Source organism: Dermacentor albipictus, chromosome 6 (assembly GCF_038994185.2).
Source record: "Dermacentor albipictus isolate Rhodes 1998 colony chromosome 6, USDA_Dalb.pri_finalv2, whole genome shotgun sequence".
In the NCBI taxonomy this organism is placed as follows: Eukaryota; Metazoa; Arthropoda; class Arachnida; order Ixodida; family Ixodidae; genus Dermacentor; species Dermacentor albipictus.
Window position 1 is genome coordinate 101,723,963 of NC_091826.1, and position 22,199 is coordinate 101,746,161.

At 47.1% G+C, this 22,199-nt stretch overlaps 1 protein-coding gene across 3 annotated transcripts in view; it reads left to right on the forward strand.

Moving 5' to 3' along the window:
* Positions 1 to 1,685: 1,685 nt before the first annotated feature.
* Positions 1,686 to 22,199, forward strand: part of LOC135913679 (uncharacterized) — a 40,468-nt gene continuing 19,954 nt past the window's right edge. For all 3 annotated transcript variants that reach the window (XM_065446270.2, XM_070541127.1, XM_070541128.1), the window contains exons 1-7: positions 1,686 to 2,912; positions 7,322 to 7,459; positions 9,936 to 10,002; positions 11,465 to 11,536; positions 20,084 to 20,140; positions 20,881 to 20,963; positions 21,230 to 21,527. In XM_065446270.2, the coding sequence (XP_065302342.2) occupies positions 1,738 to 2,912; positions 7,322 to 7,459; positions 9,936 to 10,002; positions 11,465 to 11,536; positions 20,084 to 20,140; positions 20,881 to 20,963; positions 21,230 to 21,527 (1,890 nt within the window). In that variant the 5' untranslated portion in view covers positions 1,686 to 1,737. The remainder of the gene's footprint in view (positions 2,913 to 7,321; positions 7,460 to 9,935; positions 10,003 to 11,464; positions 11,537 to 20,083; positions 20,141 to 20,880; positions 20,964 to 21,229; positions 21,528 to 22,199) is intronic.

Sequence of the window (22,199 nt, forward strand, 5' to 3'; positions counted from 1 at the left end):
TTCTTTAGTCTTTTTCGTTCAGTGGTCTGCAAAGAACTCACCTATTTTACGAAAGTTGTGTCCTCCCAAATTACCGTCGTATTCTTTACATGCGAAAGCCCTTCGGCTAATATGCCTAGCAAGTTATGAAGGCAATGCAGAAGTACGAAGCATATATGTATCATGTTGGTTTCAACCGCAGTGATCGTTGTGTTGGGCGAGGACATCAGCCTCATAGAGGAGGCAACTGCAGACGTAAAAATTTTTACCACACTTGAAATGCGTGACATCGATGGAAGTAACACTAAATTTGGTTTGACTAGCATCATTTGAACATGCGAAAAATTAATAATACAGAAAGGATTTACGAATTAGACAAGTATCGCATTCGTTAAACAATATGAATCTTACGATAAGGTAGTCATGAAATGATTTCAGTGTTCGTAAAACAAAAAGCTGCTGATTGTATAGCTGATACCCCTGACACACGGGCAAAACTAAAGTTCTTTCCAGTAAACGCCTTTTGCTACTCTGAAGGACCCTTTGCAGGAAGGAGTTGCGCCGTGGACACACGGCACCGCACTGAACTTCTTTAGGTAGTTCCTCAGATGAACGCCTCAAGAAAAATAGCGCTGGCTGTCAAAGCCACAAGAGAAAAAACATTCTTAAAAAGCTGCGTATTTAATTACACTTAGCTACTGTAGAACCTAAAAATATACTGTTTTCATTGTTGATGGCTAATAATGCTTATAGTCGTTTATTTTATTCGCGTTTTTGCGTTGTTAGCAGTCATTTAACTTGCTCCACCAACTATGTGCAGTTGGTGTTTTGCTGTGCGTGCTGTTTATTCTGGTGATGCCCACGTGTTTGTCGTCCCTTCCTTTGTGCGCGCAGGCGCAACGCGTTTTATTCAATATGTTATTCCAACAACTGCGGTTTCTTCTGGGTATTTCCTGCGGGCGCTGATTGTGCAGTCTCCATCTCGCGACGTGAACACACCACATGCGCGCAGCAAACGACGACGACACTGCCAGAATTCAACATGGCGGCACTAGCGACGTTATGCGAGCGTTTGAGAGTATAGCTAGAGGAAATCTTCACTATTCGACAAATTATATTACCGCTAACAATTAAAACATTTTCGCAAGGTAAAAAAAATACCTATGGGCACCGTAGTTGTGTTGCAGGTATCCTTCTATTGACGAGTTGTGCAGGCTGTGTGCGAGAATAACTCCTTTTCCACTCGAAAAGTAGTTGCGAGATCTTTTTTCCCGAAAAGTAATTTTGCCGTAAAGGAGATACTCCTTTGTCGTGTTTCACTGCACTTGAACGCCTTTCCGGTAGATGTCCCCTTACCTAAAAGACATTAGAGTGCCCGTGTGTCAGGGGTACGACTCTTGCAGTCAAGAAGCGGTCTGTTAAAAAGCTCGGGTAGAGAATCACTCGTTCTTTAAGCTTTATACGAGGATCCCTGACACTGAACAAAATTTTGTGACGACGTTTTTGTTTTCCCTCTTACCAATGCTTTTCGTTCTGTGCTGAATTGTGGGTATCGGCTCAGTTCCGAAATGTCATTAGGTTTGCAGGTTCCTTAATTACCTCTTACTTGCTTTGGTTGTACAATCAGTGCACAGTTTCACCACTCTGCTCGTCTTTTTGACATCTGCTGTTCTCACTGGGGGAGTCTTGGTTTTCTTGTTGTGCAGAAGACTCCTTGAGAGCAGCTGCAGCAGGGCCGCCAAACCAGCATCTTCCGGGATGTTTCCCCGTTTTCCAAGCTACGGCTTATCCCAGGCCATGCCGCCACCAGCTCCTTGGACCAACCAGTGCAACAACTCGTTCCACCAGCCCGCTGCTCCTATGGCCCCCGTCATTCGCGGGGGCCACTCAGGGACTGCCCCTTCATCGACGGCCGCATCGCCTTACCGGCATCCACACCATCAGCACGTGTTCATGCCTGCCAGCGACTCGCACCAGTCGATCAATGTCGCGAGCTACGACCTGCGTTCTGCCTCAACGTCCGCGACCCCACGAGGGTTTGCACACAGTGCCTCCGTTGCAGAAAGCGGCCTTCAGTTTCCGCAGCATTTCCAGCAGCCTGGGATGAGCAGCCACCACATGACGACCCTTTCCCACGCATCGGCTGCTACCCCGTCGAAGACTCTGGCCTGTTCCGAGACTGCGAATGCGACCCAGCAGGCTATGACGCCATCGCCCGTCATTGAGGAGCAGCATATTCGTGAGTTGCCTGCCCATGAGCCGTACACGTACCTTCCCTCACTGGCCACGCTGTTTCATCACGAGGCCATGTTACATTTTGCCACGACACACATCCAGCCCACTCAGTCGGATCATGAGCAGCCTATTGACATTTCAAGCCAGCAACAGAGCGGGCCGAGTTCGATGACAGCCCAGCAGCAAGACAGCGTGAGTGGCCAAACGAGTCAATGCAATCAGAAGCAACAGCACCAGCAGCAGCACCAAATTCAAGTGCCCGGCGTGCTGAGTGTGCAGCAGATGCAGCATACCGACTGTTATGGTTCGATGGCACAGCAGCGCATTCAATCCACCCAGGCGCAGAGCGTGAACGACCACAATGTCACGCCTCCGATGTCATCAGGCTACCAGATGATGGCGCCACAGTCGCACCAACACAGCAGCACAGACTGCGGTGGCTGTGCTGTCGGACTCCACGCGAACGTCCAACCCATGTTTGGGCTGTATCGTCTCAACGATCGCCCCGTGGTGCCGGATTCTCTGCTCCACCATCAGCAGCAGAGATTCGACACGTCCGCTAACTCCATGACACAGCAGAACTTCTCGCAGCTGCAGGAGCAGACAGCGTCTACATCTCCCGAGGCGAGCACACAGGAGCTAAGAGCAGGACCTAAGACCGCAGACGCAAACGAAGCGTTGCAGAGGAACGACACTCGGTGAGTTAAATATACACCCTTAGTTGAGTTCGTTTAAGAAGTTTACTTTGGGTGTAGGTTGGCAGGTTAAGTTCTCAGCCGCATTCCAACAGGGGTGCAGTGCAAACAGGCTGGTGTACCTATGGTGCATTGAGATGGTTCTTTGAGAGCACTGTCAGAGCGCTTGTTGTCGTTGTCACGTATGAGCGAAACGTCAATTCGTATTCTGTAAAGTAGCGACACCATAGATCATTGCCGTCGCTCCGTGACCTGCGCCGCTGTCTTCTTTTCTCATCTCTGTCGCTGAGTCAGTGCTTCCGGGGCGCTGACTGGCCGCGGCGCATGATATCGCCCTACTAGCTGACTCTGTCGTCAAGGAGGCGTCATGAAACTTGTTTCAGCTCCTTTTTGCTTCTTATCCGGCCGCCATTCGCCCACAACGTAGTGATCGCGCTGCGACAGCGCACGTGCGTTTTGCAAGTTAAGTGAGCTGCGTTTGCTGTAAGAATGCCTGGCTGCTGTTCTCTTCAATGCAGCTGCAGGCCATAAATATAACTAGGGCTGTTTACGATTCCGCGAGGAAAATGGGATGTTGTGTGGCGAAAGCAAGGGGTCCGAAACATTAAAAGAATACACTTCGCCCCCTTCGAAACACGCCGTTCCCAGCGGCGAGAGAACTGTACTTCTCCTAAAGTATGTAGGCAAAGTTGCACGAAGAATCGTAGAAGTTTTGCAAGCCAGACTGTTCCGAGAATTCTAGCGGAACGCAACAGCGCATTGCCTGCACCTCTACGCGTGTAAAACATGTCGCTAGCGCTTTTTTTTCTACGAGTGTGTTTGTTCCTTTTCACTTTCGCATTATTATTAAGGCAGATATCCTTGGAGAATACTTTAGTGGCGACTGAGCGCTCATTTGTGCGTCTAGTTCCCCTTCGTAACTTTTGCGCCAGTTTGGAAGACATGGAAGCTTGACACTTCTTGCTCTGTGTATGTTTTTGAGTTTTTATGCTTCTTGCGGTTTGTTGCGGAAAAGATAAGGATCTCCACACAAATTTATTGGTCGGCTCTCTTAAAGAAGTACTGAGAGAAAAAATTTTCGATCTTGTTTTTTATATTGCAATCACTAGCCAATGACGCAGTAATCATAGCACGAAACATCAATGGCTTCAGAGTGCAACACGTAATTATTTGGAGTCTTTCATCTAGCGACCACTCCAAGTTATCGGTTTCGGAAGGCAGCGAGAGGAGAAAAGAAGGATTTTAAACACCGCTGGACACGTGATCGCACAAAACTATGAAGTGTGCACGCCTGCGCCTTCTTTGCGATGTCCTCGCCATCATCGTCGTCCTCATTTTCGTCGTCCAGTGGCTACTATTTCCCGCAGGCGAGAGCCGACGCCCTTTTAGACGGGGCCAACTACTTTTGTGTCGATCTGCTACAACGCAGCGACACGGAAAGTTCAGCAAGCGACAGCTATCAATTTGCGCACTCATCGGTACAAGTAGTGTGAAGCATTCGTCGAAGGCGCTTTGGGCAGGAAGCATATTCTGGAGCAAAACACAAGGTTGGGTAAAAGTTGGCACAGCATCAGGCTTGAGAGTACTTGGTCTTGGTGGACGGTCACCTCTAAGCTCGGTGGGTTTTATGTATACCTGGCACTCTCGCAATGAAAGGAGCAAATCTGTCTGCTCCTTAACGGGGTCAATTCTCAGCGTCCAGGTGCACGCACAAACTCGGGCCGATTCTGCCGCTTATTGACGCCGACGGTAGCGAACGCGCAATCCAGGTGAGCTAGTCCAGCTAGTAGCTCACGTGCTACTAGCTGGTAGTAGTACCCCACGTGCACCTCGAAATGCCTGTTGCGCGCTTTTATCCTGGATGAGGTAGAAAGTGGCACAGTGCAATAGGAATTAATGAGTTTGTATGGAAACTGCCAGGTGCCCACATTCATGTGCCCGACCTACACATCATGCATGAACACGCCCTGCGTGATCACTATATGTCGTTTAAATGGCCACTATCAACATCCGTCAGCAACAAGAGAGGACCAAGCAGATGCTGCTAAATTTTGATGTGGCTCTGAGCTTGCATAACTTGAGAGTTGATTCCCGCTCACGTGTTACAAACCACCCTAACGAGCAGGAATGAATGGCACTCCTCTGAATGAGGACTCTTGCACGCTACTACACGTCGGTATCTGGCAGACTGTCGAAGTCTGGACGTGGCACACAATGCCTTTGTTAGCTCCAAAGTGACATGCAAAATTTCTTCTCTGAATCAATAACTTGTGAAATTGCATGGGGACAAAATGGGGTTGGTTTTGTTCCGACCGATCACAATACCCTAAGGTGCCATTCAGGGATCCCCTGAGTTTAATCACCTGATCAGTAAACTTGCAAAAACTCACTGAAATATTTAAAATTCTCAATTCATTCTGTGGCTGTACGCTTTTCATAATCCTGAAGATGCAAGAAATGGAGTGAAACTAAATTTTGAATGGACAAAATGAACTGGCGCCTAAAATCCTCGATCGCTATAAATAATTGCAGCACCTTTTGTGCAGCCTGTTCAGAATAAACGCCAAGTGTATCTCGGCTTTGTACGTGAGAAAGGAGACTGTTCACATATGCAAAAGATGGTGGTCCTGTGCTATCTCAACTCAACAGTGCACCCGTCGGCTCGGTATGGTAGTTGTAGTTGAAGTCCATACAATGACCATGCTGTCAATAGCTGTCGTAGTGACCCGTCCGATTGTTCGCTTCTCTTGGAAAAGCAAAGGAACACACTCTCTGTTTCTGTGTTGTCAAGTGCTGAATGTACTTTGCTTTTGGTGGCATTGTCATGCAGTGTGCTGCATATTTTTTTTTTAGATAGATAGTATTTTTATTCATGTCAATTCTCGTACACCAAAATCGGGCCTACCAAAGCCTCACCAAGGGCTTGAGTGGCAGTGCCTGGCAGACAGTGAACATTAGCAAAACAAAGGAAAATTGAGATGTTTCAACGAATTCTACAAACAAACAAAACAAAAAAAGAAAAATTTAACAACTCAGAGAGACAGATATAGAGACATAACTATTACAACATCAAAAGAATGACAGTAATGCGAAATTAAAATTAATTAATTAAGATTAATTAATTTACTGTCGCACACTTCACTCGATCATCATGTGCCTAATTTTTAACATTTCTTTACATTGTTTCCTCAACCTTCCGTATTTTGACCGCGTTTCATGCTCATTTGTTTTTTAATGCAGCCAGTTGGACAGTTTTCTAAACTCCCGTCGGGAGTCCGTCATGGTTTGAGCCGAGATAAACCACAGTGGGCCACATTCTTATTGTTTTTGTGACAGAAGACGCAAAGGTCCACAGTGACACTTAGATATTCTAGAGCCTCATTTGCTGGCCTGATCCTACCTCGTGTTTTGTGTTGCATTTCAATTATATTGGGTGAATGGCCTAGAAAAAGCTTCCTTAAATTTTTCTACTTTTTTTTTTATTCTCCACCGAAATATTGGGCATAAACCTTGTGGCTGTATTTATGGCACATCCTGCAGTATATGGGTATGTGTCAGTGGTGCCTGTTACCACGAGACTGCCACGTGTTGTTTTGCTGACAAAAATATCATTCTCCTCTTGCATGTCCAAAGCCATCCCGCACTTGGCACACATCTTAAACTAGTTGCATAAGAAGGTAACTTAGTTATTTGTTGCATTCTTCAGGAATTGTGTCCATAGCATAATTACTGGGTTGACAACTACCCAATGAAAGAAGGAAATGACACAAATTTTCTTTCAGTACTCCTTTAGGGGAGACACTGGTATTAAGTTACTTCCTTTTAATTGATATAAATAAAACATTGCATTGCTTTTAAGCCTTTTGGCAGTGATGTTAAATATGTAATTGGTTTGGTTTAAATATAACATCATTTATGGTGTTTAGGGCCAATAATGAAAAAAAATACATTTTTCTCTAAGGCATAGTTGGATAGAACAAGAAAAGAGACAGTGCTGTTATTGTCAGAGGGATCTGCGGAGAGAGCTATGTGATCTACTCAGTCATATAATATATGCTTCGGGTCGTATCATATATCAATGTATCATATATGCTATGGTGAGTTTGATACCTCACTGTTCCGAATCACAGAAAACAATGCATAGCCTGTAGCAGCTTTTTCTGATACGCTGGAGTGATTTTTCAGTTGTGGATATTTCAGCAGACCGATGAATTAATTTCTATACTCTAAAGGACGTGGACAGATCACGAGCACTCGTGTGTATGCATTCCTTTTCTTCTGTGGCCTTTCACACTGGTTTTTAGTCATGCATTTCGCTACATGGCATGATAGCAACCTGACACCTGACAGTAATTTGAGACACCTGTTGTAGCGCCCTTAATCGGTGATTGAGTATGCGTGCGTTCGCGCAGGCCACACCGGTGTCCAGAACCGCAGTACCGGAATGCTGCACCCACGAGCATGGCGGCCAGGCTGCAGCGCTGCCAGGTGTTTCCCCCGGTCGGCGGATTCGACGGTGCCAAGCTCCACCGCAAGTTTGTGTACAGTCGGTGAGTAGGAAATCGCCTTCAAAAAACTTTCTTTTTTTCCAGTTTTGCTACCAAGAAATACTTCATTCATTAAAAAATCTATCCTTCAAATTTTATGTCAAAAGAAGCACTAGAAGAGCTTCAAACGGGCTGCCAAAGTTACCTCCAAGGTTCGCCCATACACCTTCTTGGAATGCTTGAAGGCCCTTGAATTTGAAAAAAAGAAAGAAAAGATTCAAATGCCCTTGAAAATCCTTGAAAATAAGTGTACTCCTTGAATTCCTTGAAAACAGGGATTTGGGGTGACCTTCGAATATTCGAAGTAATAAACTCTGCATAGTAGCTTTGCCTTGGACACATCTATCAGGAAACATTCCTAAATACTATTGTCTTTTGAGAGTGTGGCTAAGCGACTGCAATGTGGCATGTCCATAACTACCAGCGGCTGCCTTGTTTATAACACCGTTGCCAACATGGAGCTACACAAAGCCACATCAAGTGACCAAGCTGTGCTACCATTTTGTGTTTTGTTAGTTTTGCTAGTTGGTTTACATTGCACAGTAGTAGCCCAACTGCGCCATTTGTGACATTTTGCTACAATTCGACTTGCCTGCTCCTCAAATGCCACTCAAGTGCCATTCGCACCAGCTGCGCAAAAGTGCGGTATTTCCACGTTTTCATGGCAATAAAATGGCCTCAATAGGGTTATGCAACTACAGTCAACGACCGACCTTCTTGATGCCCGATGTTTCGGACATGCCCGATAATTCGGACGCCGTCGCAGCGCCGCCACCTACACCATAGAGTCAGGGCATAAGAGCGTCTCAAATTTCGGACGCGAAAATCCTTCGCTGTCCGATTTTCTGGACTTTTTGCCATGGCCGTAGTTCCAAAACCGCCTCGAACAGACGCTCTAACACGCAGATTCGCTGGAAGCCATAGCCACCGCTGCGGCAGCGCTAGGCCTAGCTACTTCGACGTTCGCTGCCAAGTTTCTTGCTGTATGGTGCCGTGTTTTTAATTAAAACTATTCATCGCTGTTAGCAATAGCGCCGACTCCTCCTTTGTAATCCTCACCAATGACTTCGAAGCTCAGAAAGCATAACGCATTGCATAATGCCAGTTTCCGAAAGTCGCCTTCGCCTCAATATGGCAGTGTTGGCGGGGAAGCATACGCGAGGTATTGCGGTGAAGCACGCCAAGAGTTGGAAGAGGCAATTGTCGCAAGCACAGTATGTATTCCTTAATTTTACATGCATGCACCCGCCATCTCCTGTCACTGCACAAGTGCCGATATGCCTAATAATAGTACTGGCAGGCCTTCAGAGCTATATTGGACATTTCTGTTGTGATTTGAGCCATTCGAGGCAGTAAAGGGTAGTGCTTCGAAAGTTCAGCCAGGTATTGCCATCAAAAGTTACGGTTTTACTCTGAATCAACTCATATCTATTCGCAGAGGCTTCACGACACAGGGTAAGCCGACAAATCGCCTCGCAATGAAAGTGGGTGTACGGGATGGTACGAATGTTCTCACCACCTTTATGACAAATTGTACAGAGGCATCTCATCTTGGCATCATTCATAAATGCATAGTCCCTTGTTGAGCTTCTAGCATTCTTATTGCCTGTAATACACATTTTGTCTTGTGCAGTAAAGCATATCAAAACACGTCTGTCATTTGGAATGCACATAAGACGTTTGCCATCACTTTTTGTCTTGTCCCTGATAGCGTGAATTATTCTAGCTCATTTGTAATTTTATGTCTGTCTTGTGGCCAGGCACACATCCTTGTTCTCGTTAGCCCACAAAATTTTATTTTATTGTTTACAAAATGAAGTTCCTTGCCTGCCCAAATCAGTGTTTGCAAAATACCATGCATAGTAGACCGTCCGTGCGAAGGCAAGCTTAATTGGTCGCTGTTGGCTTTGTGCCTTGCTTCACTCTTTAGCAGCACTTACTGATTCCACAAGAGTAACAAGCTTCGCCAAATGTGCAGCATTCAATATAACGAATGTGGCATTGAACGGGAGTTCGATGTGTACTCGTAGAACATCGCTGTACTTTTGGATGGAATTTTCAAGGGGAGTTTACAACTGTTTGATATAGGCAATAATTGGATATATCGAAGTTTGATATATCCCAGATTGACTGTATTCACTGCACACTATGCTATGTCAAGAAAGATGCTGCCACTTGCTATTATGGTGACCATAGGGGTCATGCGCGGCGTGCATGCTGACTGGTCAAGTTCGAATTATCCGGTACAGGCCAATTTTAGGGTCGATATAATGAATGTTTTGGCTTGTTGGTATGGTTGCCAGCTGGGACCTTGGGTCGGGATCGAAGTAACAGAGAAATCAAGTTAACTGGAGTCGAATCAGTGGACGTCCACTGTACTGATCTGCACAGTAATTAAAGATCTAAATCTGCAACTCATCTTTCAATACGAAACGTGACGTGTGCAGTTTTGACCACACGCAACCATTTTGCATTGCAGGTTTCGTTCGGTGCGGACCTTCCGAGACCCTGATGGCACAAGCAGCTACTCTTGCTGTGCGTTTTCAGTGAGTTCCCTCTTTTCCTTCTCGCATTTCTCGACATCTAAAGTCACCGCATGTCTTTTAGCACTGATCTGCCCTGCAATGTGTTGGAGGCCTTTGCCGTCAGAGGAGTACTGGCAAAGGCCTCCAACACATTGTACTGGCAGTACAATGAGTACTGCTAGAGGAGTACTGGCAGTATCTTTCTTAAGTTGTAGGAACCTTACCTCGCACTTAGTGAGTTTGAAAGGCGGGAAATGCTTGTAAGTTATTTCAATTTGATGCAAAATACTGTAATGTCAAAGTACCAAAGTAGGGTTCATTGAATGTTTCGTAGTTATCGTGACACATTAAAATTGGCTGTTTTCATGTAGTTATAGGGCTAGGTATGATGGCAGTGCCGATAAAAAAAAGTAAGCCTGAACTTATCACCACTAACTTTCCAAGTATGCGAAAGCATGCTTAGATTTTTATGATTATGAAATTTATGATTATGACATTGACATTTATGATTATGATTATGACATTTTATGATTATGACAGCTGTGCACAAGGGCATCATGGGCAACGTTGCACTTTAATTTATCAAAGTGATGTTTGTATACCTCGTATCTCTCAAAGACTCGCAGGCACTGTCATGTGCTCACGTACATTCGACTTGCCTTGAGCCTCCTATAATTAACGTGGATGTTCTCATTAAAAAAAACATACCAATCGTATGGTTTATATCTTACAATCAGCAGAAACATGAGAAAGCCCTGGGTTCCGCGGAACCCAATTTGAGAACCCATGTCATATATAGAAACAAAGCGCTGCATAAGTGGAGGTCTGTCTGTGGCAGCTGCTGTGAATTGCACCTGCACGTCACCCACATGCTGCCTCATGACCTCTCAATTAGCGAGGCAGTCACGTCATACTTCACTCCGTTTACAATGCGCCATACGAGACAGATTATCAGTGCCAGCCAATATGTCGTGAAAATAAAGCGATAGATAGAGCGGCACTCAAATTTCGCATTAGGGAGCATCGTAATCGTTGGCAAATTTTTATTTGCTTTCTTATAACCGTGTCCATTATATCGAGGCTTGACTGTATTGCGTAGCTACTAAGTTTTCCGAACATGCATTGCCGTGGCCAAATTAAGTGCAAACTAGGTAAGCCTAACTAGAATGCATTCTTTCATTCCCACCTTTCGCCTCTTTGCATGTGGCGTCAGTACGAGTTTGTCTTGTGTATGTTTGATTTGAAGCCTGCGCACTCTTTACAGCTGAATGCGTAACAGTACAAAGTTTTGTTCTCAAGGTGTTACTTATAAGGGGCGCCGTAATTCATGTGTTTATGTATTATTTGGCCACGATTCTATTTGGCTAAAATATGAGCCATCCCTCTCGCTAACACTGGTGCAAGGTCAGATTCTATTCGTCGAAAACTTGGTTCTTCGTGAATTTTTCATTTATCCGTCTTGAACATCTTGTTCCTGCTGCAGGCTGGCTCCCAGTATCTGTTCCTTGGCACCCTGGTCGGGGAACTGCACGTCTACAATCTCTACACAGGCCTGGTGAGTTTGAAAGCCTGACCATCAGAGCTGCCATTTAAACAAAATCTTGGCTTCTCCAGCACGAAAAACACGATTGTAGCAAAAGATTAGTTTTAGGTTTTGTTGTACATTCTTTGATTTCTTAATGATATTTTAGCCCTTTCATGAGAACATGTTTGCACGCTAATAAGTTCTGAATACTGTTTTAGCAAAATCTTAACCGTTAGTGTAACGGCAACATTCATTTGCAGTTCCTGTCTCTGATATTAGATAATGTTGTGGAATGACTGTTTGCACAACTCTCCTGGTGCATCTGTTGTGGAATCTGTGGTATCCTTCTGGACATTTCCAGCAGTCGTTTTAACATTGACGTTAACAGCTGTCTCGGATCTGGCTTTCTTGCATTCACGGCATTGCTGCCAGAATATTGGAGCTGCCCCACTTAAAAATGATTCCCGACTATATCCAATGCCCTCATTTCTTAATTTCTTCGTAGTTGCTTTTTAAAGCGTATACAAAAATTTTTGGGGGGTTAATACAGTCACTCTCGAATATATGAAACTTGGATATATAGAATTGTTGTCTATATGGAACAGTTATAAAATCCCCTTGAAAATCACATGCAAAGGTGTAGCAATGTACATTGAACTCCCATTCACCACCACATTTGGTATATCAAACGCTGCACCGTGCCGCACCATGCCCCTGCAAGTGCGCTTCTCCTAATGGAGATGCGATGACTTCTCGTGTTGTTGGAAATATCTAATGCCAAGGAATTTTAAATGGCACTGTTTTGGCATGTGCTGTCAAACGAGGCTTGAAATCTGAAGGGCAGTACATGCCACGAAGGAATAATGACAAGCAGGGTGCTCTCAGTTTAGCTCACTGTGCACGTGGATGCCTCGTGCAAGCTGCGGCCTTTCGTTTTTGGCAAGAGCAGATCTCCACTCTGCTTCAAGAATGCAAATGGCCTCCCAGTCCGATATGCATTGCACAAGTAAGCGTGGATGATACCCTATCTTTTCACTGGGTGGCGTTGGGCATGGGATGCCGAACCGGAGATGCTGCGACGCCAGGTTTGTGTTCCTGTAGACGAGGGCTTTCACCGTGTGGCATTTTAAGCATCATGCGCCGAATCTGCACAAGATGCCTGTCAGGTTGCACCAAACCTGCGTTCTTGAAACAAGGGATGCGGTTTCCCTAACGATCACTCGATCGCAGCCCGATGCGTGGCGCTCCATGCTGTGACTGCCATCTCAAGCACCATAAACAATTCCACGTCAGTGGGATGTGGATTTCCTCATTCTTTGCTGCATTTTTCTCTCTGAGGTGCATATTATGCACTGAACTAGGTGGGTTAAAAGCGTCGTCACATGTCGGTAGCAACATGCGTTCTGCTTCAAATCAGCAAACAACAAACGAGATGGCGGCCGTGGCGTGTTTCCATCACGTGCGATCGCTTCCGGCGCTCGGTTGTTTTCGTAAACAAAATGGCAGCGCCTACGCAAATGTAGTGTGGTGCTATTTTACGCAGTTTTAGTGCAAAGCAATCACATTTGAGCATATTTTGGAGCTTGCTAGCCTTGCACGAGTAGGTGATATGCAGAACTAATTTCCGGCAAATTTCGTTAATGTGGGATTGTACAGCCGAACCCGACTTTATCGAACCCGTTTACATTTAATTATTCTTTATATCGAACAATTTCTGAACACAATATAGTTACAATCATCAAACCTCCATTTCTCTCCATCAAACCGCTCGGCCTACCGTGACTGCGCTGCGTCAAGCGAGCCGTCGACATCCCCCTGCAAAAAATAATCCTGGCCTAACCGCAGCGCTTGCTCAGACAGCCAATCCGAGGCTCTTGTGGCCTCATTGTGCAAGATGGCGCAACTGCGAGTTGTCTCGCTGTGTTTCAGGTTCATTATGTTTACGCCTTGTGGGCTTTCTCCCACAGTGTTGCCACGATGAAGCAGCAGAGTTCGCCTTTCGCCGTGAAGCTCGGAAATCATAAATCGGGTAGAACGCGGTGAGAAGTCGTATGTCCCTGCAGCGTGAAAGATTCCGAGGAGGACTCTTAAGCACGATCTTGAAGAATAAAAGGGAGAGTAGGGCTAAAGTGGACAAACTCGGGACCCGGTTCCCGTGGCGCCCGACGCGTGCGCACGGCCGTGTACAAGTGGTTCATCCGAAATACTTCCGCGTTCCCGGTGATGACTAAGTTTAGATGAGTGCGATGAAGCCGCTGCTGGTGTTGCCATAGTTTGGACGGAGCTGTCAGAATTTCCAGAAGCCGTTGACGAATTGATGGCCGATGAGTTTGTGAGTGCAGATGATGGTGTTGCCACCACGGGAGAGCACGAAAACGAAGACGACATTGCCAATATTGTACCGAGCGCAAGTGAAAGTGGGCACAATGAGGAAAGCAACGACGGCCCTTTGCCCACATCCTCCAAGGTGATTGGTGCACTGGCACTGGTCCGGTGCTTCTGCGCGAATGTGGAAGGTCACGGCCTCAGGTGCTCTGACTCCTTATGCGATGTGGAGAAGTGCGTGCGTCGCAGGCAGCGAAACTGCCCGAGCAGAAGAAAATGCAGGACTAATTCATGCGAAACTAAGCTGTTTCATAAATAAAGCGATCTTACAAATGGTATGTGCTTTTATGACATCCAGTTCTTTAGCAGTCTTATATCAAATTATGCTCTATATCAAACTGACAAATGTTTTTTGCGAGTTCGATATAGCCGGGTTCGACTGTAGTACAGCAACATTTCGTTTTCGAGAGGTACGAAATGCATTGAATCCTATGGACATTAGCCCGGAGATATTTTGTTGTCACAGGATTTCGTTATCGCGGTTTTCGACTTTATTGAAATTGCATACAAACACACTTCGTTATATTGAGGTTATACATACATGGTGTTCTATGGACAAGAGATTATGAAAAGTTAGTTTATTTCGAGAATTTCATTATATTGAAGTTCGTTATAACGAGGCCCAACTGTATATTGCCGCTAGGTGTCACGTGCCAGCACTGAGAAAGAAGTGACTGGAACGCACGCTCGGCAAGAGGTGGGCGCTGAAGAAGAAGAAGCAGAGGCTGAGGACGCCGGCTTGAGTTTTGTGTACGCCATCTTGTACAACTGTCTGTCTCACCGGCGCCGGGTACATCTTCAATTGTCTTTTCGTGACAGAACTGGTGGAGGTGTGGGGTACGGTTCATCCGATGCCACAAACCCTTCCTGGTAGCAGGAGTACCAGTCCTATGCTAGTGGACACCTCTGTTCACCGGGCCAGCAGGAGAATCCGAGGATTACCTCCGGAGCTTGATCACCTCTTCGCAACATCGATGCCCCCACAGACCAGTATGGAAGGAGCATCGACGTCTCTATCGACCATTATGCAAGGTACGGCCACAACGGCAACTCAGTACCTGCTGCAGAATCTCAAGAGTGCCGAAAGTGTTCCACGGGGATGTCTTCGAGGATGTTGAAGACTGGTTAGCCCAGTTTGAGCGCGTTGCTGAGATAAACGAATGGAGTGATTCGGCAAAGTTGAGAAACATCTACTTCAGCTTGGAGGATGGTGCTCGCACTTGGTATGAGAACCGAAATCATGGTACGAGTTCTGCCGTGCCTTGCTGGAGACATACACCAATGCTAATCGCCGCGAACGAGCCGAACAGGCGCTCCAATCCCGCATTCATCTGCCGAATGAGAGCATGACGTCGTACGTAGAGGATATGACGCGCCTCTTTCGTCGAGTGGACCCTACCATGTCATAGAAAAAGAAGCTGCGCCATCTAATGTGGGGAGTTAAAGAACAGCTATTTGCTGGCCTGGTTCGAAGCCCGCCAAAGATTGTGGATGAATTCTTACCCGAAGCCACCACGATGGAAAAGATGCTGCACCATCGCTCAGCTTTCTATGAAAGGCAAATGAACGCTACTTCACCTTCGGACCAGTGGTCAGCCACGTATGACAGGCATGCGAATGCTGCTTCACTGACGGACGCGGTTGCCTTTGGAAACCTGGACGTTCTCCGAGGCCTTATCCGCTTTGTGGTTCGTGAGAAGCTTCAACAGCTCGGCTGCCTGCCTCAGCCCACGCTGGGTTCTATTTCTGCCCTCGTGGGAAGTGAAGTGCAGCAAGTGATCCAAGTTCCCGTTCCAAGCAGCAATGCATAGCCTGTGACAGTACAGTTGCAGCGGCCGTTGTATGCGGAAGTTTTGGGGCGAGTCCCTGTTCGTACTTCCTCCCACTTCATCTTCGCCACGTCTTACGCTGCGTCGTGCATCCCGCCGCTCTCATCAGTGCAACCGATCCAACGTATGGAGTGTCCGCTTGAAAGGAAATCTGACGTCTGACGTACCCCGGACAGAAGGCCTCTTTGCAATCACTGTGGAGAAGCCAGTCATGCATACCACGAGTGCCCATACCGCCGCCTTGGACTGCAAGGTTTTGCCACAGATTCACCAAGGCCCAGATATGGTGAAAGGCCTAGGGTGATTGAAGAGTACCTGAACCAGCAGGGTATGCCACTGTTCCCGCAGCGGCAGTCGCGCACGCCGTTCCCCAGGCGATCTTCCCCAGCTTCTAGAAGCCCTCCAATGGCAGCGCAAGGAGGATCGCCAAGCCCTCGCCGGAAAAACGAAGAACAGCAACCTTCGGGGGCGAGGCCGCTTATAATCGCCCTTGCGAAGACCTCCCATCGACGCAAGCACAGTTTATTCAGGACGATTCAGTGATGACAGCAGCCGAACTCAGTGACAGACTCTTGCTAGACATAACTGTCGTGCTCGATGGCCGCCACGTTAGTGCGTTATTGGACACGGGTGCCGACTACTCAATCTTGTGCGGAAAACTAGCGACGGAAATTAGAAAAGGTATCACGCCTTGGCCTGGAACGCAAACTCGTACTGCTGGCGGGCATATCGTAACACCATTGGGCATGTGCACGGTCAGAGTACAAATTCGTGAGTCTACGTTTCCTGCCAGCTGCCTTATACTCTGCAATTTTTCTCGGGACCTGATCTTGGGCGTCGACTTTCTGCGAGAGTATGGTGGCATTATAGACCACCGGGAACGCACAGTGACTTTTTCGACAGAGAGAGCAGCGACCAGCCCCGACAATTGGTGACATAACGCGCTTCGGGTTTACGCCGACAGTGTAACTTTACCACCACCCGCAAGTGTCCTTGTAGTGGTCGTATGCCACAATTGGTGTGACGGTGAAGCTGTTGCAGAGGGCAATTCCTCCCTTATGCTGACTTATGGTGTATGTGCAGCCCGCAGTCTCGTTATGCTTCGAGGTGGGCGTTCTGTGCTCCTCGTGACGCACTTCAGCCAGGAACATTGGCACCTGTTTCGTCGTACTACTATTGCTTTTGCTGAGCCCATAGCAGACGTTGCTGAGTGCTTTGCGTCTATGACAAAGGACAACCCAGCTCAGACACTCAGCAATATCGACATCAATTCAGACCTTTCGAAGGAAAAGCAAAAACCGCTGAGCGAGTTGCTTCTTCGGTTCAAGGAGTGCTTCGCATCTACTTCTAAGGTACGCCAGACACCCATCATGAGACACCGAATAAACACTTATGATGACTCTCGTCCCATATGACAACTGCCTTATCGCATGTCGGTGAAAGAGCGCAATGTGATTAATGCACAAGTGAAAAAAATGCTTGATGATGACATCATACAACCATCCCAAAGCCCTTGGTCGTCGCCGGTGGTCCTTGTCAAAAAGAAAGACGGAACGCTTCGGTTCTTGTTGACTATAGAAAGCTGAATAACGTCACAAAAAAAGACGTTTATCCACTTCCACGGATCGATGATTCGTTAGATCGGCTGCGGCGAACCAAGTATTTTTCATCCGTAGATTTGAAGAGTGGATATTGGCAAATCGAAGTTGACGAACGAGATCGTGAAAAAACTGCCTTTGTCACCTCGGCTGGACTGTACTAATTTAAAGTACTTCCATTCGGCCTGTGTTCTGCACCGGCCACATTCCAGAAATTGATGGACACTGTTCTGACGGGTCTGAAGTGGCACAGTTGTTTAGTATAGTTAGATGACGTCGTCGTGTTTGCCGCAACCTTCGAAAAACATCTGAAGCATTTAGAGGCGGTACTTGAGGCGCTCCGCTCCACTAATTCACACTAAAGCCAGAAAAGTGTCACTTCGGTTATGAAGAGTTGAAGTTTCTCGGTCATGTCGTGAACGCCGACGGTGTCCAGCCTGACCCAGACAAAACATCTGCTGTTGCTGCTTTTCCGACTCCTCGTGATAAGAAAGCAGTATGCCGCTTTCTCGGTCTGTGTGCGTACTATCGTCGCTTCATCGCTAATTTCTCCCGGATAGCTGAAACACTCATACGCCTCACGCAAGAAGACACGCCCTTTGTTTGGACGGATGAGCAGGCCGCAGCTTTCACCGTGTTACGGCAGCGCCTGCAGGAATCACCCGTCCTCGCTCACTTTGACGAGGACGTTGACACCGAGGTGCATACCGACGCAAGCAACATCGGTCTTGGCGCTGTTCTCGTTCAACACCAGGAAGGCGTAGAGCGAATGATCGCTTACGCCAGTCGCACCCTTTCACGCTCCGAAATCAACTACTCCACTTCCGAGAAAGAGTGTCTAGCAGTTGTGTGGGCCATCATGAAATTTCGGCCTTATCTTTACGGTCGCCCTTTCAAGGTGGTGAGAGACCACCATTCCTTGTGTTGGTTAGCCAACCTACGAGACCCGTCCGGGCGACTTGCTCAATGGAGTCTTCGTCTGCAGGAGTTCAATGTTACCATTGTCTACAAATCGGGCCGCAAACACAAAGATGCGGACACGTTGTCGCGCGCTCCCGTCGAAACTTGCGATAAGGACATGGGTGAAGACGGCGCATTCCTTGGGGCCCTCACAGCATCTGACCTGATCACACAGCAGCGCGAGGACGCCGAAATACGCCCTTCCCATCGATCACCTAGAAGGCAAGAATGTTACAATCCCACAACGCATTTCTCGCAGTCTCTCGACCTTCTGCCTACGAAAGGGTCCTCTACAAGAAAAACTCGAGTGCCAGCGACAAAGAGTTTCTGTTGGTCGTACCTACCACCCTCCGTGATGACATTCTCCTAGCCTACCATGATGAGCCCACGTCTGGACACTTGGGACTTTCACGTACCCTTGCAAGAGTATGCCAGACGTACTACTGGCCCAGACTTTACACCACGGTGGAGCGTTACGTGCAAAGCTACCGTGAGTGTCAACACAGGAAATCGCCGTCTTTGAAGCCCGAGGGGTTACTCCAACCCATCGCACCACCTAGCACGCCGTTTGATCAAATCGGCATGGATCTTCTGTCAGCCAGTGGAAACAAGTGGATTATAGTCGCCACAGACTATCTAACACGCTACGCCGAGACAAAAGCTGTACAACATGCCACGACCTACGAAGTTGCCCAGTTTTTTATCGATCAGATAGTCCTAAGACATGGTGCCCCATCACATGTCATCACCGACAGAGGAACTGCCTTTACGGCCCAACTAATAGAGGACATATTCGAGCTGAGCTGCACGCAGCATCGCAAGGCCACTGCCTATCATCCGCAGACCAACGGACTGACAGAACGGCTAAACAAAACCATTGCTGACATGCTGTCTATGTATGTAGATGTCCAGCGTAAAACATGGGATCAAGTCCCGCCATACGTTACATTTGCGTACAACACCGCCATTCAGGAAACAACGCGATTCACACCGTTCCGTCTTATCTACGAGCACGAGGTCCAGACCACGCTATGCACCCGCACGACACCGACGCATCACTTACTTCCGACTCCGAGCAACTTACTCAACACGCAGAGGAAGCTCGTCAACTCGCGCGCATACACATCGTGAAGCAGCAGAGTACAGACGCGCGACGCTACAACCTTCGGCATCGGCAAGTCGAATACCAGCCAGGTGACCAAGTCTGGGTGTGACTCCAGTCCATCGCCAGGGGTTGTCTCAGAGCTCCTTAGTAGATACTTTGGACCTTACAAAGTGACATGCCGCATTAGTGAACTATGAGGTCATTCCCGACCGTGCCACGTTGCCTCGGCATCGACAGCACCACTCAGATATGGTGCATGTTATTCGCCTCAAATCGTACTTCGCACGTTAAGGCGGCTCCAACCCGATCTCATACGACTTCCACACTTTCACTTTTCTTTTAGTAAGCACCATAGTTTAGTAAGCATCAGGTCGATTCTTTTCTTCTGGCGGGGGGTGATAATGCCGCTAGGTGTCACGCGCCAGCGCTGAGAAAGAAGTGACCGGAACGCGCGCTCGGCAAGAGGTGGGCGCTGAAGAAGAAGAAGCAAAGGCTGAGGACGCTGGGTACATCTTCAATTGTCTTTTCGTGACTATATCGAACTGTTCTGCCATTCCCTTTGAGTTCGATATATCCATGATCGACTGTAGCAACTTCTAAATGTTTTTTGCAGAATCTTTGCAATAGAAAGGAGGGCTGGCGTTAACTATGCGCAGGAAATTTCTCGAGCTGTAGGATAACGAGTGTTTCTGGTTTGCAGGAGGAAGCAACTTACTCATGCCACGAGTCGGAACTCACACATTGCCAGCCATCAAAGGTCAGTGGGCATTGGTCACTGTTTCTGCCATGACTTGGGGGGGGGGGGGGTTATTGAGTAGTGCAATTTCCTCATTTAATTAAGTGCAAACATTATTTTCAGCTTACTGCAAAATTATAAAAGGTGAAATGATAAAAAGTCGGGCAATAAGGCATTAGCAGACCATCACTTGGTTTGACTTTAAACGAGATAACATAGCTTGTGTCGGCCTGTAGTGTTTGGCCTAAGAGCATCAGCTGTACAAGTTAATCTTAAGATTTTTTAAAGATCGGTTGCACTTCAGCATTGGCTGTGAGTGAAATTAGGCTTGAAGCAGCACTTGTGTTCATTCTCTTGTCATTCCCATCGTTCTGCACCGAAATTTTCTTGCAATTTTGTTTCCTTTGTTGCCTTGGTCAGCTTACTTTTCAGGTGACATCACTTTCTTTCGCTTTTAACATTGCCTTCCTTGTGACTTGGTCGCATCCCTGTTGAAGAAACACAGGTGTAGCTTACAAAAATGGCAAGTAGTGCATGGGTTTAATGAAAACTGCCTGGTTTGGCAAAAGCTGCGGCTAGTATTGTGTAGGAGCAATCAAACCGAGTAGCCTGCTTTGAGCTGCGAGTAGACCCAAGAAAAGCGGTGAGGGAGCTGAAATTCGGCTACCTTCCATCAACGTTCATCCTGTAGGGTTGACATTCCCCACAGTTGCCACTGATTACGGCAGTTCTCAACAGTGTGACGCGTCTTCGTTTTGCAGGACGGGAAATTCTTGCTCACCTCATCTGCGTGGCGGAGACCACTGTCATCGTTGTGGAGCTTCACAGATGTCTTCGACCAGAAGTGAGTCACTGACCGTACCAGGGTTTGAATGGTCCAACAATTATACTGCAATTATCTTTCTTTTCGCTCCTTGTCAGTCATTTGAGGGGAATTCCAGCGGTGTTGTCACTAGAATCAGTTGGTTTGGGGCAGTGAACAACCGAGTGGCAGGAATCGTTGTGTGTTCTGAGATTTTTGCTGCTTCTCATTAGTGACGCGATTGAAAACTAAATTGTTTGGCTTCGGTGGTGAGCTTGTGCTCAGGTTCCTCACTGTGTTTGCCGCAGGCTTACGTTTGACGACGACTACTATGTGGAGTTCGGCAAGCAGTCGCTGGACCGGGTGCTGGGCACGAGGCACGAGACGGCCCACATCTACGACACGTCCACGGGGGCCCTGCTCTCGACGCTGCGTGACGCCGACCTGTCGAACCATTACACTCGCAACCGGGCCACCTTCAACCCAACCGACGAGCTGGTGCTCTCAGATGGCGTGCTCTGGGACGTGCGCTCGGTGTCGCCCCTGCACAAGTTTGACAAGTTCAACCCCCACGTCAACGGTGTCTTCCACCCCAATGGACTTGAGGTGCCTAGGCTTGCATGTGATTGGCTCCTCGATTGTTCCTTTATTTTTTTCATCCTCAACATCATTTTATTTTATGAAACCAATGCAACAAAACATGATTGGACCCATAGCCAGCTCGGCTAGTGAAAGGTCCAAATACATGATAGTCATTAAAGGAATGGCAGACATTCAAACCACATGTACAAAAAGACCTGAGATACTACACTAACGGTATTGCAAATATGTAAAATGCGTACATATTCTGAAAAACAAGAAAAAATAGGCTTATGAATGTACAAAACCAAACACAAAGGTATTTAGTTCCACAGTTCTGGACAGACAAGAAAAATGTTTTTCAATAAGGCCGAAAAATTATGTTTGCGTTTGATGTCATCGGGAATCTCATTCCATATCTGAGCACCATTGTACTCTAATAGCCTTTGACCTTAAGTGTTATGACAAGGCGCTAGGTTGAATCTATTATTAGCGGCAGCTCTTGTTTGTCTCAGCGGCGATCTAAACAGTGTAACAGAAAATGGATCATTAGTTCTTATTACTGTTTTTATTATTTGAGCTATCTTTAGTTTGTATGCAACTGATACCGGTAATATTCGCAGTTCTTGAAAGAGTGGTCGACTAGGCTCGGTTGTCTTTGCGAAGGTTATGGAACGAACGACACATTTCTGCAAGCCT